At 48.7% G+C, this 15,464-nt stretch overlaps 1 protein-coding gene across 4 annotated transcripts in view; it reads left to right on the top strand.

Annotated features, from left to right (window-relative positions):
* Positions 1-15,464, top strand: part of LOC139056987 (uncharacterized) — a 246,879-nt gene that overhangs the window by 108,703 nt on the left and 122,712 nt on the right. For all 4 annotated transcript variants that reach the window (XM_070534770.1, XM_070534769.1, XM_070534772.1 and 1 more), the window contains exons 3-4: positions 170-356; positions 3,005-3,053. In XM_070534770.1, the coding sequence (XP_070390871.1) occupies positions 170-356; positions 3,005-3,053 (236 nt within the window). The remainder of the gene's footprint in view (positions 1-169; positions 357-3,004; positions 3,054-15,464) is intronic.

Below are 15,464 nucleotides of genomic sequence, written 5' to 3'. Positions count from 1 at the left end.
GCTTTCTAGAATGTTTTTGTCACAAACAGGCAGTTTATTCGGAGGCGCGTTCCAACCCATTAGTATCTACTTAAGCCTACTAATAAAATTATACTTATGTCTAACACGCGTGCCATTTCTGAAATTCATCTTTACTATGTGCGACAAATGTGTGCTTCTTTTCTTTCAGATATGAGCATGCGATCGCTAGAGGAAGCGATTATTGCCTGATCAAATTTTCCAAGCTTAAGCCAATCGCATATATAAATGCCTGGTCGTACGATAGCAAAAAAAACGACCATGTTTATGGACCTGGAACATTCTATACATTCGCAATTCGTGCGATAAAGGATAAAGAGGATCGCGAATCTTTCGAGGTGAGTGCATTCTCTTCATTACCCTACAAGGTGTCAAAGTAAAACTCCACGAACGCTCGCACACATCCGACTCACATCTTCGGATCTGTGTGGTGCGAACTCTGGTGAACAACTTCGTCAATTACTATGTCGATTTGTCTATTTCGTTCCTGTGGCGTTGCAAGCAAACATGCGCGGGCATGCGCTCGACTACACCTGTGCTACGCGTTGTGGGACCTCCAGCGATTAGGTCAAATTGTTGTTTGCCGATGGTGCGATGCAAGCATATGTCCTATTATTGCCTGATGGTAAGTGCCCCAGGCTGCTGTGCTGGGGGACCGAAGCTCGCTCTCAGCTTCGAGAAGAGATAAATTTTTTTTTCAGAAGTGTTAGACTTTCAGAGAAGCGGCGACAGGTCATGCGAACGCAAAAAAAGGCTTCATGAAAGAGGAAATAATAACACTCAAGGCATTTTCACAGCGTAGCGAGGATAACAGTTCCTAAAACTATCGTGAATGTAGTAACTCTCTTTTTATTGGGTCGGTTTCGAGGCTCAAAGTAAATGAACGAGAATTGCTGGGTGGCGTTTTTGGTGGGGGGAGGAGAAGAAAATTAAAAAAGGAATGCACGATGTTAACCAGAAATGGTGGAATGTCCTAAGGTAGTCCAGGGGCCAAGCAGCACAACTAGACGTAACTATTACCGTGAGGGCGTCTTCTTTTGCCCGTGTTCCTGCTATCGGTACTGTACTCTGTCACATAATGGGTGATCAATTTAAAATTTTGCACAATTTTGAAAAGCACTTGTTGCGGATAGCATAACTCCATTACATCAGCCGGAATGCACGGAGACTGGCCACTTAGTGGCAAACATTCATTATTCCCTTTTTAACAAAACAAATTAACGAAACCTAACGTTAATAATAAAGCAACATCAGCAAATTAACGTCACAATTGACGAATTACCGTAACAAATTAACAAACATTTTATGATTAGCTTTTTATTACTGCCTTAAAGCCGGTGTAAGTAATGAATGTGAAGGCAGCAGGTGCGTTTTGTATGGCACCCTCATTCAGATTTTCAATCTTCAAGGGACACTAAAGGGAAAAATTATTTCTTCTACATCAATAAACTACATTTCTACGATGACGAACGCACCACTCTTACCACGATAAGACGTTTGGCAATTCAGAAGAAGCGCAAGAACAATAGACTGGTGGCTATGCCTCCTTCAAGGTCCCGCACCTGGTCGCTGAGACGTCATAGATTTTGACGCATCTTCTAGGGCCTATTTAAGTAAATAGCGGTACATATTGACTACATTGTGTTCTAAAGGAACCAAATATTAAACATGGCAAGTTCCGGGAGCCTTTACTCAGTCTACCCAGCCCAAGTTCGAAAACACACTTTGGAATCCCTGACGTCACACTGACGTACCGGCGTCGGGGTTTCGGCGCGAAATTGAAATACTGATACTTCGACCTTCATTTTCTAATCTAAGAATCAAACTATTATTTTGAAATGACTGCCTCCAGAGTTCTCAAACAATGCTTTCTTAGTCTAAACTGATTTACTGTTTTGCTTCAGTGTACCTTTAAAGGTCGCACCTAACTCGGCATATTTTCGCGAAATTTCAACGATAAATACCCACACTATGAGGACTAAGCATCGCCCTATCATAACGCATGGATATGTCCCCATGCAACGACGCCACCCACCATCGCACATCCCACAATAGAACAGTGGGTGGCCGTCTAGTCCTGCTCGGACCTGTGTAACCACTGACACCTGGTGTGCCGAGCCCAGCAGGCATCCAAACCGGCAGAATTCCTGCACGGATGACACCCTCCCCCAGGCGGGAGCATGAAAACAAACGTCAACTTGCGTTCCTTCTTTCCGTTGTGTGTTTTTTTTTTGTAGAAATGTAAGTCTTGTTTTCTCCTCGTTCGCAGTATAATTACCTGAATCGGACGCAGGCTTCGATAGCAGATGGAGTACTTACATACAAAAAGGCGAAAGTTGGTGAATGTTTCGGGAATTCTAAAGTAAACCAGGGCTTTTGAGTTAGGTTTTGAGTTAATTCTACTCGTAGTTTTACAATCTCCAATGTTCTCCAACAAGATTATTACACAGGACGTTACGGTGAGTGATGTATAAATAGGCGACGCTTCGCACACGCGACATTTCTTTACAGTATAGTTCTTCGTTACCGATGTCTCACAAGTCCAAGTAAGAAGATACATAATTACGTTTCAATTTTGGCAGTGTTTATTTCTTCACCGTGGCTAGGACGTGACAACATTGTCACAATCTGAAAGTGTTATGAAGACGCAGCTGTATTGCGGGAAATTTATCACTGTGTGAAATTTTGCACAAATATGATTAGCCACGCAATACCCGTACGAAAAGTCATTTGTACATTGAACGAAAGCCTTAGTAGTTATTCTGCATCATTACTGTTTTTCCATTGACAGTCCATTTACATTTTATTTTTGGAATCTTCTCACGCTCCCCTATACAAAAGAATTTTCCATAAGCAATGGCGTTTGCAACACGGCCAGCCGTTTTTGGCGCCGTCAGTGTTTTGTTCATATCGATCGTACACTGATCACAATATATTTTATCTAAATGACTGCACCCTTATAATATTTCGTTTCTTTCTTCTTCAGGCCATTGTGGAAGAAGAGGCGGTGAAATATGGAGTAATTTCGTGGAGTGGTAAGTACTCTTCCAGGGAGCTCGTGGAAATATGGAAATACTTGGTTTATAATAGTGAGCAAATGCTATAAAATATGATTTCCCACTGATTTTCGCTAATTCCTAGATTAAGAAATTTTTTACAGTATGCTTCTGCAGAGAAAACTATTATGAAAAAAATCGAATCACCATCCCGGTCCTGCGAAAACATATGTCTATTGAACCTGTTGAAAGCCACAACTACAACTGCTTATGGATGTGTGATGGTTTGTGGCTTTAGAGTAATAGCAGTTGTGCTACCTTATAGTAATGCTAGTAATAGGAGTAATAGTGATTCTGACAGCACGCTGCCAACCATAGCACTGCTGCAAAAACATTGCAATGAGCTGATAGGTCGGTTATATTTTGGACGAATGCCTAGTGTCGTCACTCCCGACGTTACAAGCTGCCGTCGCCGAAGCAGCTTGTCTAACCCAAATATTTACAGGGAAACGGATGTGGGGTTCGCTACGTGCTGTGCATTGCACGTAGGTGCAGGAGCGGCTTAACATCAATTATGTGGTTTGGATGCTTGTATTGAGATTTTTCTTTCTTGGAATGTATGTTGTCCGGTTTGTATGCGTAATTGCAAGGAATGTATACACTGTTCGCTTCAGTTTGCTGAGTTCTTGTAGCCTCTGCGTTAAGCAGGTATGAGCCATTGCATTGCGCGTATGAGCCATTGATGATAGTTTGCGGTCGATATTACGCCACGAAGATATCCCTGGATCCTACCCATAGAGTGCTTGGCTATAAAAATGGTCGTTTTCAAATCAAAGGCCATAGCCTTCAAGGACATGGTGTCAGTTGTGGCGACTACGATGTGAAGGTGATACGTGGCAAATATACACTAATTAAGAAAAATATATGCATTAACCTTTGAACATTTGTTTCAGCAGCCTTATCGCAATTGACAAATTGAAACAAACTCTCCGCACAAGACATATCAACTTTTACTGTGGGCAAATATTATTACCTGCGGAACTGTTGCATGAGGAACTTCAGCTGTCAGAGCACACGAAACAGAAAATATGAAGCTGGAACGAGCACTAGGCCTAGCCCTTCCAAGCGGCGTTAGCTTTACGTGACCAAGCAAGGCCAGCGCGCTGTTCCTCCGTGCTCGTCGCTGTCCATTGCTAGTACGTCATACTACGTCACATCTACTGGCCACTAGGCTGGGTATACGGTTGGCTAGGATGTACCCATTACTTGTAGTTGTCAAAATACTTCCCCGTCATTGTTAGGCGTGTGCGAGGAGCTTGACAAGTATACATGCAGGATTTGTCAGTTATCCTAGTTGTCTTTCATGCTGCACCTTGTCATGCTATACCTATACCCTTTATACTATATCCGTACTCTTCAATAGCAGATACGGAAGGCCAAAAAGGCTGTCCACATAAGGAAAGACATCGCAAGTAACTCCTAACACTTATTTGTGTTCAATAGTTGTGCGACCTTCATGGGCATTATTAAGGAATGTTGGCCGCTTGAAGAATGTGATAGGGAACACACAAGACAAATTGTTCGCATAGTGAATGCGCGAAGATTGTTCTCCGTGCAGTCGTCGGAGAATGGCACTATGGAATCTATGGAGTTGGAGTGCGAAATTTTAGCCCCGGCTCACCCTGCTACGACTGGCAGCCACGTATGTCGCCTATATAGGCAATTGCCCGAGAGTTGCCGAGCGCTGGCGTCGGCCACAGGGCTGACTGCCTCTCTCTTCAATTTCTATCGGCATTCTCACCTTATTTCGCAGCTCTGGGTTTTAGCCGAACTCCTTCCACTGTCAATTTACTCGTTCCGAAAGTTGGCCGCCCTGTCAACGATATGGGTCTTTGTCACTAAGTTGACAAATTTAGCACTGTGCTAAGATTTCAAGCGATTTCACCTATCTCCAAGTGGCGGCTTTTTTACCGGCCTGTGTTCATATTGTTACGTAGGAAGACGCAGACGAAGAGCTATGTACAAGTATATTTACAAGAAGATACGCTGCGCTTGGCCAAGAGGCAAGAGCCCGCGCTAGCTTCTTATCGTCGTCGTCGTCTTCACAGTGCTCGCCTTTTCGTGATCGCATATATTGTTCTGTAGCACTACCCCCGGCTGCAAAAGCGCCAAAGATCGGACTCGGAAGCAGTGTTGTACGCCTTGAGCCGACTGACATGCACGATATCACTAGATGCCAGAGGAGAGGACGAGGTTGAACCCACAGGGGCAATTTCGTAAGTCACAGGCGTCACCTGGTGTAGCACGCGGTAGGGCCCTGTGTATCGCGAAAGGAGCTTCTCTGAAAGTCCGAAGTGACGAGAGGGCGACCACAGGAGCACGAGTGCACCAGGCCAAAGTACGTCACGGTGGCGGGCGTTGTACGGACGCTGCTGCGTGGTTTGCGAGTCCGTCAATCGAGCACGGGCAAGCTGGCAGGCATGGTCGGCGAGGGTGATGGCGTCGCGCGCATACTCGCTTGTTGAGATCGCAGCAGGAGGAAGTGCCGTGTCTAGGGGCAAGGTAGGTTCGCGACCGTACAGTAGATAAAATGGAGAAAATCCGGCCGTGTCATGCCGGGAAGAATTGTACGCAAATGTTACGTAAGGAAGGGCAATCTCCCAGTCGTGGTGGTCTTTGGAAACGTACTTGGACAGCATATCGGTAAGAGTACGGTTTAGCCTCTCTGTCAGGTCATTGGTTTGAGGGTGGTATGAGGTAGTCAGTTTGTGTTGAATGGAGCAGGAACGCACAATGTCAGCGATAACTTTCGAGACGAAGTTTCGACCACGGTCAGTAAGCAGCTGTCGCGGGGCGCCATGAAGCAAGATAATGTCACGCAAGAGAAAGTCCGCGACGTCAGTGGCGCAACTGGTAGGGAGAGCCCGAGTGATAGTGTATGGGGTGGCGTAATCACTCGCGACGGCTACCCATTTGTTCCCAGAGGATGACGTGGGAAATGGACAGAGCAGGTCTAATCCGTCCAGAAAGAACGGTTCCACAGGGACGGTGATTGGCTGGAGATGACTGGCAAGTAGCACCTGAGGTGTTTTCCGACGCTGGCAGGGATCACAGGCAGCAACATAGCGTCGAACGGAGCGAGCGAGACCAGGCCAATAGAAGCGGCTGTGGACGTGGTCGTACGTGCTGGTTACCCCGAGGTGTCCTGCAGTGGGTGCGTCATGCATCTCAAAGAGCACAGTCTGTCGTAGCTGTTTTGGCACGACAAGAAGAAGGTCACAGCCGTCAGGGAGGAAGTTCCTTCGGTACAGAATGCCGCCCTGGAGGACATATCGGCGAATAGATGCGTCCGTAGGTGTAGAGCGCGCCACGCTCGATAAGTACTCGCAGTGATAGGTCTCGGTACTGCTCATCGGCGATGTTAGCGAAGGCAGACACAGAGAAATTGCCGTTGACGCTTCTACTGTCGGCGTCGTCAGGCTCGGCGACTGGGTAGCGAGACAGGCAGTCAGCGTCCTTGTGTCGTCGGCCAGATTTATAGGTGACAGTATACGAATATTCTTGGAGGCGTAAGGCCCAGCGACGAAGTCTTCGTGTAGGATCTTTCAGTGAGCATAACCAGCAAAGTGCGTGATGGTCTGTGACAACGGAAAAGGGTCGACCATATAAGTATGGGCGGAATTTCGCAACCGCCCAAACTAGGGCCAGACACTCACGCTCAGTGATAGAATAGTTGCGCTTCGTGGGTGAGAGGAGCCTGCTGGCGTAAGCGGTAACACGGTCGTGGCCACGCTGGCGTTGTGCCAGTACTGCGCCAATTCCATGACCGCTGCCATCAGTACGGACTTCGGTAGGCGCAGAAGGATTGAAATGGGCCAGAACGGGAGGCGTTGTGAGAATGCCGATTAGATGTGAGAATACAGAGGCCTCGTTATCGCCCTACTGGAAAGGGGCGTCTTATTTCAAAAGCTCGGGTAGTGGTCGTGGTATGGTGGCGAAATTTCTCACGAAACGGCAGAAGTACGAACAAAGGCCGATGAAGCTGCGCACATTCTTGGCACACTTCGGAACAGGGAAGTGCGCAACAGCATGGATCTCGCCTGGATCCGGTTGCACTCCGTTCGCGTCAACGAGATGTCCAAGGACGGTAATCTGACGACGGCCGAATCGCCACTTCGATACGTTGAGTTGCAGACCGACTCGACGAAAAACGTCCAGGACTGCTGAGAGGCGTTCGAGGTGCGTAGCGAACGTTGGGGAGAAGACAATAACGTCGTCCAAGTAGCACGGGCAAGTGGACCATTTGAAACCGTGAAGAAGGGAGTCCATCATGCGGTCAAAAGTGGCAGGGGCGATAAATAGACCGAACGGCACCACTTTGAAATGATAAAGACCGTCGGGTGTTACAAAAGCAGTCTTCTCGCGGTAGAGATCGTCCACGGCAATCTGCCAATAGCCGGAGCGAAGGTCGATAGAGGAGAAATAGCGAGCACCATAGAGGCAGTCAAGGGCGTCATCAATCCGAGGTAGGGGATACACGTCCTCTGTGGTAACCCTGTTAAGTGCCGATAGTCCACGCAAAAGCGCCGCGAGCCATCTTTCTTTTTGACCAGTACAACAAGTGACACCCATGGACTATATGATGGTTCAATAATGTTCTTGGCAAGCATTTTGCGAACTTCTGCATGAATAACTTGACGCTCAGCTGGTGACACTCGATACGGGTGGTGATGAATAGGAGGGGCATCGCCGGTAATAATGCGATGTTTGACAGCTGTAGTTTGGGCCAAAGGACGATCGTTAAAGTCAAAAATATCGTGGTAGGAAAACAGAACGCGGTAGAGTTCACGAGCATGCTCGAATGGCAAGTCGGGCGCAATCATTTTCTGTAAGTCAGCGATGGTACAATTTGCCGACTCCGATGGTAGAGGAGTATCGGATGAAGTGTCGTCTGCTGCAATGGATGGTACTGAGTGATCCTCGAATGAGCAAAGCTGGGCCACAGACATCCCGCGTGGCAGCACTTGCGTCGTCAAGCCAAAGTTGACCACTGGCAGGCAGACGCAATTCGCCGTAATATATAAAACTGTATGAGGTACTGTCATCCCGTGTGTAAGGAGGACGTCTTGCGTAGGAGCCGCGATGTAGTGACCGTCGGGGACTGGTGGGGATGACACTAGGTCAACGTAGGTCAGTGCCGAAGGTGGCAAGCGAACGAAGTCGACGGAACTGAGGCGACTGGGGTGTGGTTCAGCAGGATCCAGAACAGGCAGGTCAAGGCGGAGAGTACTGGCGGAACAATAGATGAGAGCAGAATGTGCGGAGAGGAAGTCTAAGGCGAGGATGATGTCGTGGGGACAGTGGGCGATGACTGTGAATAGCACGATTGTGGAGTGATCGGCGAAGGAGACGCGGGTGGTACGCATACCAATTGCGGGGCTGTTCCGCCATCGGCGACACGAACAACAGGCGTCGTAGCGGGCGTGATAATTTTCTTGAACCGGTTACGAAAACCAGCGCTCATTACGGGCGAATGCGCCCCAGTGTCTATGAATGCAGACAAAGAAACACTGTCGACTTGCACGTCAAGAAGGTTCAGATGAGTGGGCAACGTCAGTAGAAGATTTGGCGGCGTAGGGAGCAATGCAGCGTCACCTCGAGGCGCTGCATTGTCTAGTTTTCCGGCTGGGAGCGGCGTCCGAAGGGAGTCGGCGAATAGGAGCGACGGGGCTGGGGAGAGCGAGATTGTCAGGCGGTTTGGTGCAAGAGAATGAGCGGCGGCATTATCGGAGCGTGCGGCATAGGGACGAGAACGGCCACCTGGGGGGCGAGAGTAGGCAGTGTAAGTAGACCAGGTTGGGTAATTCCAGCCACTGCGACAGTGCCGAGAAATGTGCCCGATTCGATGGCAGTGAAAACAAATGTGCTTGTCATCAGCAGTGCACCATTCAGATGGGTTGCGGAAACGTGGTGGGTAAGAAGATGCGGGATGGGGCGGAATCGAAGAAGCCGGGCGAGTATCAGGGCGATGTGCCGAGCAGATGGTGTGAATACCAATGTTTTCGAACCCTTGGCGGACAACTGGCTGGATCAATGAGACCGTGACTGCAGATGTGTTGGTGGGACTGGAGTCAAACGCAGCCGGATAGGCGGTCTCGATCTCATGCCATGCGATCCTGGTAACACCGGCAGTGGTGTTGGGACGAGGAGTGTCGCTACAGGAAGTTGTCGCTGGGGTGTTGGGCAGACGGACAAACTGCAGGTCAGTACGTCGGCTGTTAGCGAGTTCCAGGCGGCGGCACTCTTTTATAACAGCATCCACCGTCGCTACGTTGTTGCAAATGAGCAAGTTCAAGGCGTCATCGGCAATGCCTTTGGGGATGTGGGCAACCTTGTCTGACTTAGTCATGTGGATGTCAACTTTGCGGCACAGAGCCAAGACGTCCTGAATGTACGTGACATAGGGCTCTGTCGACGTCTGCACACGGCGGGAAATCGCCTTCTGCGCGTCAAGTTGGTGACCGTGGGGGTTGCCGAACAAGTCTCGTAGCTGTGTCTTAACTGAATCCTAACTGGTGAGCTCATCTTCGTGGGTGCGATACCAAACTCTAGGTGTGCCACCGAGGTAAAAGACTACGTTGGCGAGCATAATGGTAGGGTCCCACCGGTTATTGCGGCTGACGTGTTCATGCAGGCTGATCCAGTCATCGACGTCTTCCCCATCTTTGCCCGAGAATACGCCAGGATCACGGGGAGCAGGGAGAGTGATGTAGGTCGTTGAAGTAGCAGCAGGTGTCGGAGCCCGCGGAGTCGGGTTGTCGTCGCCGCGAGCCATGAAGGAAGGCTCGAGTTACCGTCCACTGCGAAGCTCGGCGACGAGGTACAGGGAACGTCCACCTCCACCAGATATCTTACGTAGGAAGACGCAGACGAAAAGCTATGTACAAGTACATTTACAAGAACATACACTGCGCTTGGCCAAGAGGCAACAGCCCGCGCTAGCTTCTTATCGTCGTCGTCGTCTTCACATGCTCGCCTTTTCGTGATCGCATATATTGTTCTGTAGCAATATATTGAAAAATTTTTATCGACTTTGAAATTATAACACACCTGTTGACGGTGCAAGTTAAAAATTATTTTTATATTCCTGAGGCGATTGACATCCAGGAAAAATGGCACACATGGGAGAGGAAAGGCAAGAAGACTCAGGCGCATATAAAACGCGCAGCCGAGGAAACAGACCAACTACGAACGCAGCAAGCCGGAGCAACACTACCTAATGCTGGAAACATGCCACATTGTAGAAAACCAAGATTTCCGCCTTTGCCAGTGTACGACACGAAGATCATCTACACACCTAAGGTGGGACTAGAACTCTCCCGATGGACATTGGTCGCAGTGACACATGCCATCGGCCGAGCTAGCAAGCAGCTAGCACAAGAACCCACGGAAACCGAACGAGATCTGCGAGCACAACTCCAAAATCAGCGAGCCCTCATTGACAAGCTCATACAAAGGTGCAAAGAAGAAAACACCGCCAGTCAAGCTTCGAAACCTCAAGGAAAGCCAAACATCCCACCGCCCCTTACGGAAGAAATAATCAAGGAAATCGTAACAATGGAGGTGCGGAAGCAGATACAGGAGGCCATGACCACCTTTGCAAAGGAGATAACGCAACAGCTCCAGCAACACGTCACCGCTCAGCTGGCCCCTATCCATGCTACCCTCCAAGACCTCAGCAGCTTCATGTCCTATGCCAAGCAGAACCACGTAACGAAAGCCACAGTAGAAAAGCTGCTGAACAACACCGACACGGCTCGCAAGAAAGCACGTAAAGACCTCCACAATGCAGCCAGACCGGAATCCATGGCCCGGGGCGAAAACAACGATATCGGACAAGATGGCGAGTAATACCAAGAGATTACCACAGCTCCTAATGAAGCTCTGGCAATGAAACTGTTGCTCTATCCGAACGAAACGAACAAACCTCCAAGAACTGACCAAACTGGAACAACCAGATATCATCGCAATCCAAGAAACTTATCACACCAATCTGCGCATACAGGGATATGATACACACACCGGATCTCAGAGAACAGCCATCCTGATGAAGAAAAATCTAACCACGCAAGGTCACACAATTCAGGGAACAACCGTGGAGCACACCCTAGTGGAAGTGCGACCTGAGAAGAAGACACACCAAAGACTATACGTACTATATTTATATAGTCCAACAAGGGATCCATTATCCGACTTTGTAAACTTCATCACCCAAGCCAGAAGACTATCTAAAGGCCATAAACTCGTAATAATGGGGGATTTTATTGCCCCGCACACAGCATGGGGTTACCAGCACCCGACGACGAAAGGAGTTCGAGTGTACGATTCGGCGCAACCGAATCACCTCACCCTCTGGAATGATCCTAAACTAACGACTCGAATAGGCAACAGTGTGTCCAGGGACACTAATCCCGACCTCACCTTTACAATAGGAATATCCAAGGCAGAATGGACCCGACTGGAAGAAAATCTCGGCAGTGACCACCACATCCTTCAGCCTGAAATCCTGCACCATAAAAAGCCTAGCAGAACCGGAACGGCAAGGCTGACGGAGTGGAAGGCCTTCCGAGAGCATGACATAGAAGAAAACATCAAATATATTGAAGAGTGGCTCACCGAAGTGGTCAAGGCGGCGGAGAAGCATGCTAAACTCATCCAACTCACAATGGACACGCCGGCCGTAGACTCTCACCTTCTACATCTTTGGGATGCCAGAAAAGGACTACTGAGGCGGTGGAAAAAGATGAAACCTAACCGCAAACTGCAGAAACGGATTGCTCACATAACAAAGAAAGCAGAAGAATACGGAGATCAACTGAGCAGTCAGAACTGGCATAAGCTATGCGACCAACTTCAAGGCACACTCAGCACGAAGAAGACCTGGAATATACTGCGAGCACTTCTAGCTACCACCAAAAACAAGACCCAGCAAAGGCATGACCTCAAGAACATCATTCACTCCCATCAAGGAACTGAGAAACAAATTCTGGATGGAATCAAGCGTAAACTTGTCGGAGACCATGCTTCCAAGGTTACCGATCCCTGACCGTAAAAAGGCGAACCAAATCTCACCCTCGACAGCCCTTTCACGCTTCCTGAACTCTATGCCGCCCTTGCCAAATTGACCCGTAACACATCGCCAGGAAATGACAAGGTGACCAACAAACAAGATCCTACGAAACCTCCCAGACAAGGCCATAAATGGGCTCCTCGACTACATGAATAACTGCTGGGAAAAAGGTAAGCTCCCGGCAGAATGGAAGCACGCAGAAGTCATTATGATCCCGAAACACAACAAGCCACTACAAATCAGCAACCTACGGCCCATATCCCTTACTTCCTGCGCTGGAAAGCTTCTCGAACACATGGTTTACGATCGCCTCACCACATACCTCGAAGACTCAGGTCGCATGCCTGACACAATGTTTGGCTTCCGACAGCACCTCTCAGCACAAGATGTACTGCTACAGCTCAAGGAAGACCTCTTGGACTACATAGAACGCCACAAAAAGTTCTCTATTTGAACAATAGATGGTAAAGGAGCCTTCGATAATGTGAAGCATGAAGCAATCCTCGAAAATCTCCAAGACACAAACTGCGGAATCCGGACCTGCCAATACATACACGACTTTCTCAAAGATCGCACGGCTACGGTGGGTGTCGGCAACATCCGAAGCGACAAGTTTGAAATGCCCAACAAAGGAACTCCACAAGGGTCAGTCATTTCACCTTTGCTGTTCAATCACACCATGATTAAGCTCCCACAACAGCTCGAAGGAATCGAAGATTTAAGCCATGTAATATACGCCGACGATATAACGATATGGACAGAAGCGTCCACAATCGGCCAACAGCAAACTACCCTCCAAGAGGCAATCGATCAGATAGAACAGTACCTCTCAAGATGCGGGCTCCAGTGCGTCCCCGAAAATTCAGAGCTACTTATACTTAAGGCAAGAGCCCGGGGAAGACCAACAGCCTACGTCGCTCCAGATCCCAACGTCAGACTCAATAGAATCGATGTCCCTCAAGTTGGCTCACTCCGCGCCCTTGGCCTCACAATACATAAAGACGGTTCAGGTGCAGCTACACTTCCGAAGCTTCAGAGGACCCTAACACAACTAACCCATCTCATTCGGCGTATAACCACCCAAAGAAGAGGACTTAAAACGCAAGAAACCGTCCAATTATACCAAGCACTCCTTATAAGCCGGATCACATATGGCACCCCGTATCTACTCCTCAGGAAAGCTGAAATGGAAAAACTCAATATCATCATCAGAAAAGCAATCAAGGGCGCACTAGGACTACCCAATATGACCTCAACCACGACACTCCTAAAACTTGGCCTCCCTAATGCCTGGGAAGAAATGAGTGAAGCGCACATAGCCAGCCAGCTGGAACGCCTTAAGCTGACTCAAACAGGCAGAGCAGTAGTTCGCAAACTCGCATACAGCGAAAACTTCATAGCAGACTCAGATGCGAAAGCCCGATTGCCGCCACTTCTTTGTGACTCTATCTCAGTCGCTCGAATACCTCGCAACATTCATGCAACATACCACAAAGACAGAAGACAAGCAAGAGTCAGAGCGCTGAGCAAGAAATACTCAAAGGACCCCAACACTAGATATACAGATGCGGCAAAATACCCAGGTAGAAGAGCATGCGCAATTACTGTGACCAACAACCAAGAGAAGGAGCTAATCGCTGCCACCATACCGGCCAGAAATCCAGAAACGGCGGAGGAAGTGGCCATCGTCTTCGGCATCGCCACATGCAAACACACAGCAATCATCTTGAGCGACTCGCAAACGCCATGTAGAAACCTACGAAAAGGCCGAATTTCTGCCGCAGCAGTGAAGATTCTGAAAGAAATAACAAGACGCCAAGAGCTACCCAAAACCTACGTCGGACCCCAGGCTACGAACGTCTGGCAGGAAACAAAGCAGCACATGCTGTCGCCCGAGAGCATACCAGCCGGGATTTCCTGCCACATGGTCTCCGGAAAGCGACGAGGGTGAAGGACATCCCCATCAATTACGCCGTAATATTGCAACATTACCGACTGGAAAGAAGAAAATATCCTCTACCACATCCAAAATTAAGCAAGGAAGAAGCCACCGCCCTCCGGAGACTACAAACGAATACTTATGTCCATGGAATTATCATGCACCGAATCCACCCCACCGAATTCTCATACCTGTGCCGATATTGTGAGGTACCAGACACCCTACAACACATCGTGCTGGTGTGCCCACACCACGAGAACAACACTCAAGATGATGCCCCTGAACCGCTACAAGACATCGAAAAAACGTGGGAGGCAATGTTAAAGGCACAGAGCCTGGAAGATCAGCGAGGTCTGGTGGACCGAGACCGGGCTGCGGCATTAGCCAACGGCTTTCTGGACTAAGACCAATCACATCTTCGCCCACCTAGGGCGAAGAAAGAACACTTTCTCGCTGTTTCACAAAATAAGCGTTCATTCATCCTCCTCCTTCTCCTGAGGCCTGCTGCAAGCTTCAGCTTTTTTTTCCCGCTCACCAGCCTCATATGGTATGGTATGAAGAAATTTATTTCGGTCCTGAGGGCTCAGTCTGGGACTGATGCGGGCCGCTCCCAGGACAGTACAGAGGCCTCGCCCCTCTGCCGTCACACGGGCCCTCTGGACAGCCCTGAGTTGGTCGGCCAGCACTTCACTGTGCTGCATCCCCTGCCACCATTGTTCTCCTCGAGAGCCATCACCGGCCAACGCCAAGCAACGCCACAGCATGTGCTCTAAATCGAGCAAACCCCCACACTTACTACAATAGACTGAAACCTCGCAGTCTAGTATAGTGTTATTCATGATGACCAGCCTCATAGAATCACTGTCGATTCTAGCCTATTACGACGACTTCAATCTCACGAAAGTCGGTAATGATGCAACCGCCATGGGGTTGAAGCCGCCTAATGTCAACGTTACCATAGACACGACTACGCAGTTTTTTTTTTCTCTGAGAATGAGAGTAGTTAAATAATTAGCACAATTTTTATATCAATAATGAACAGTACAAAATTTCATTTTTCGTATTTTTTGGCGAACACACGCACTTCGCCATGCGTCATGCCGTCATTCGCGCGATTTCGTCACTGCGAAGCTCAGCTAGCCGACTGGGCCCCATGCTTTTGTGCTTTCAGGAGTACCCTTGCCAGGCTTTGGAGGCATATCGTAGTTTCTTTCAGCAAACGATCTGCAGACGTTTTCAGTGCAAGCACAATGTTTGCCTAAGGAATCAACGGTTCGTATCAGGAACGTATGGTTTTCTTGGAAACCATTGAATTTGAGAGCTCTTGTCTCGGAAGAAGTTGTATTAGTTAGAAGAACAATGTCGTTAATAAACAGCTGGT

Source organism: Dermacentor albipictus, chromosome 3, assembly GCF_038994185.2.
Source record: "Dermacentor albipictus isolate Rhodes 1998 colony chromosome 3, USDA_Dalb.pri_finalv2, whole genome shotgun sequence".
NCBI classification, from domain to species: domain Eukaryota; kingdom Metazoa; phylum Arthropoda; class Arachnida; order Ixodida; family Ixodidae; genus Dermacentor; species Dermacentor albipictus.
This window is presented reverse-complemented; position numbering and strand designations above follow the sequence as displayed.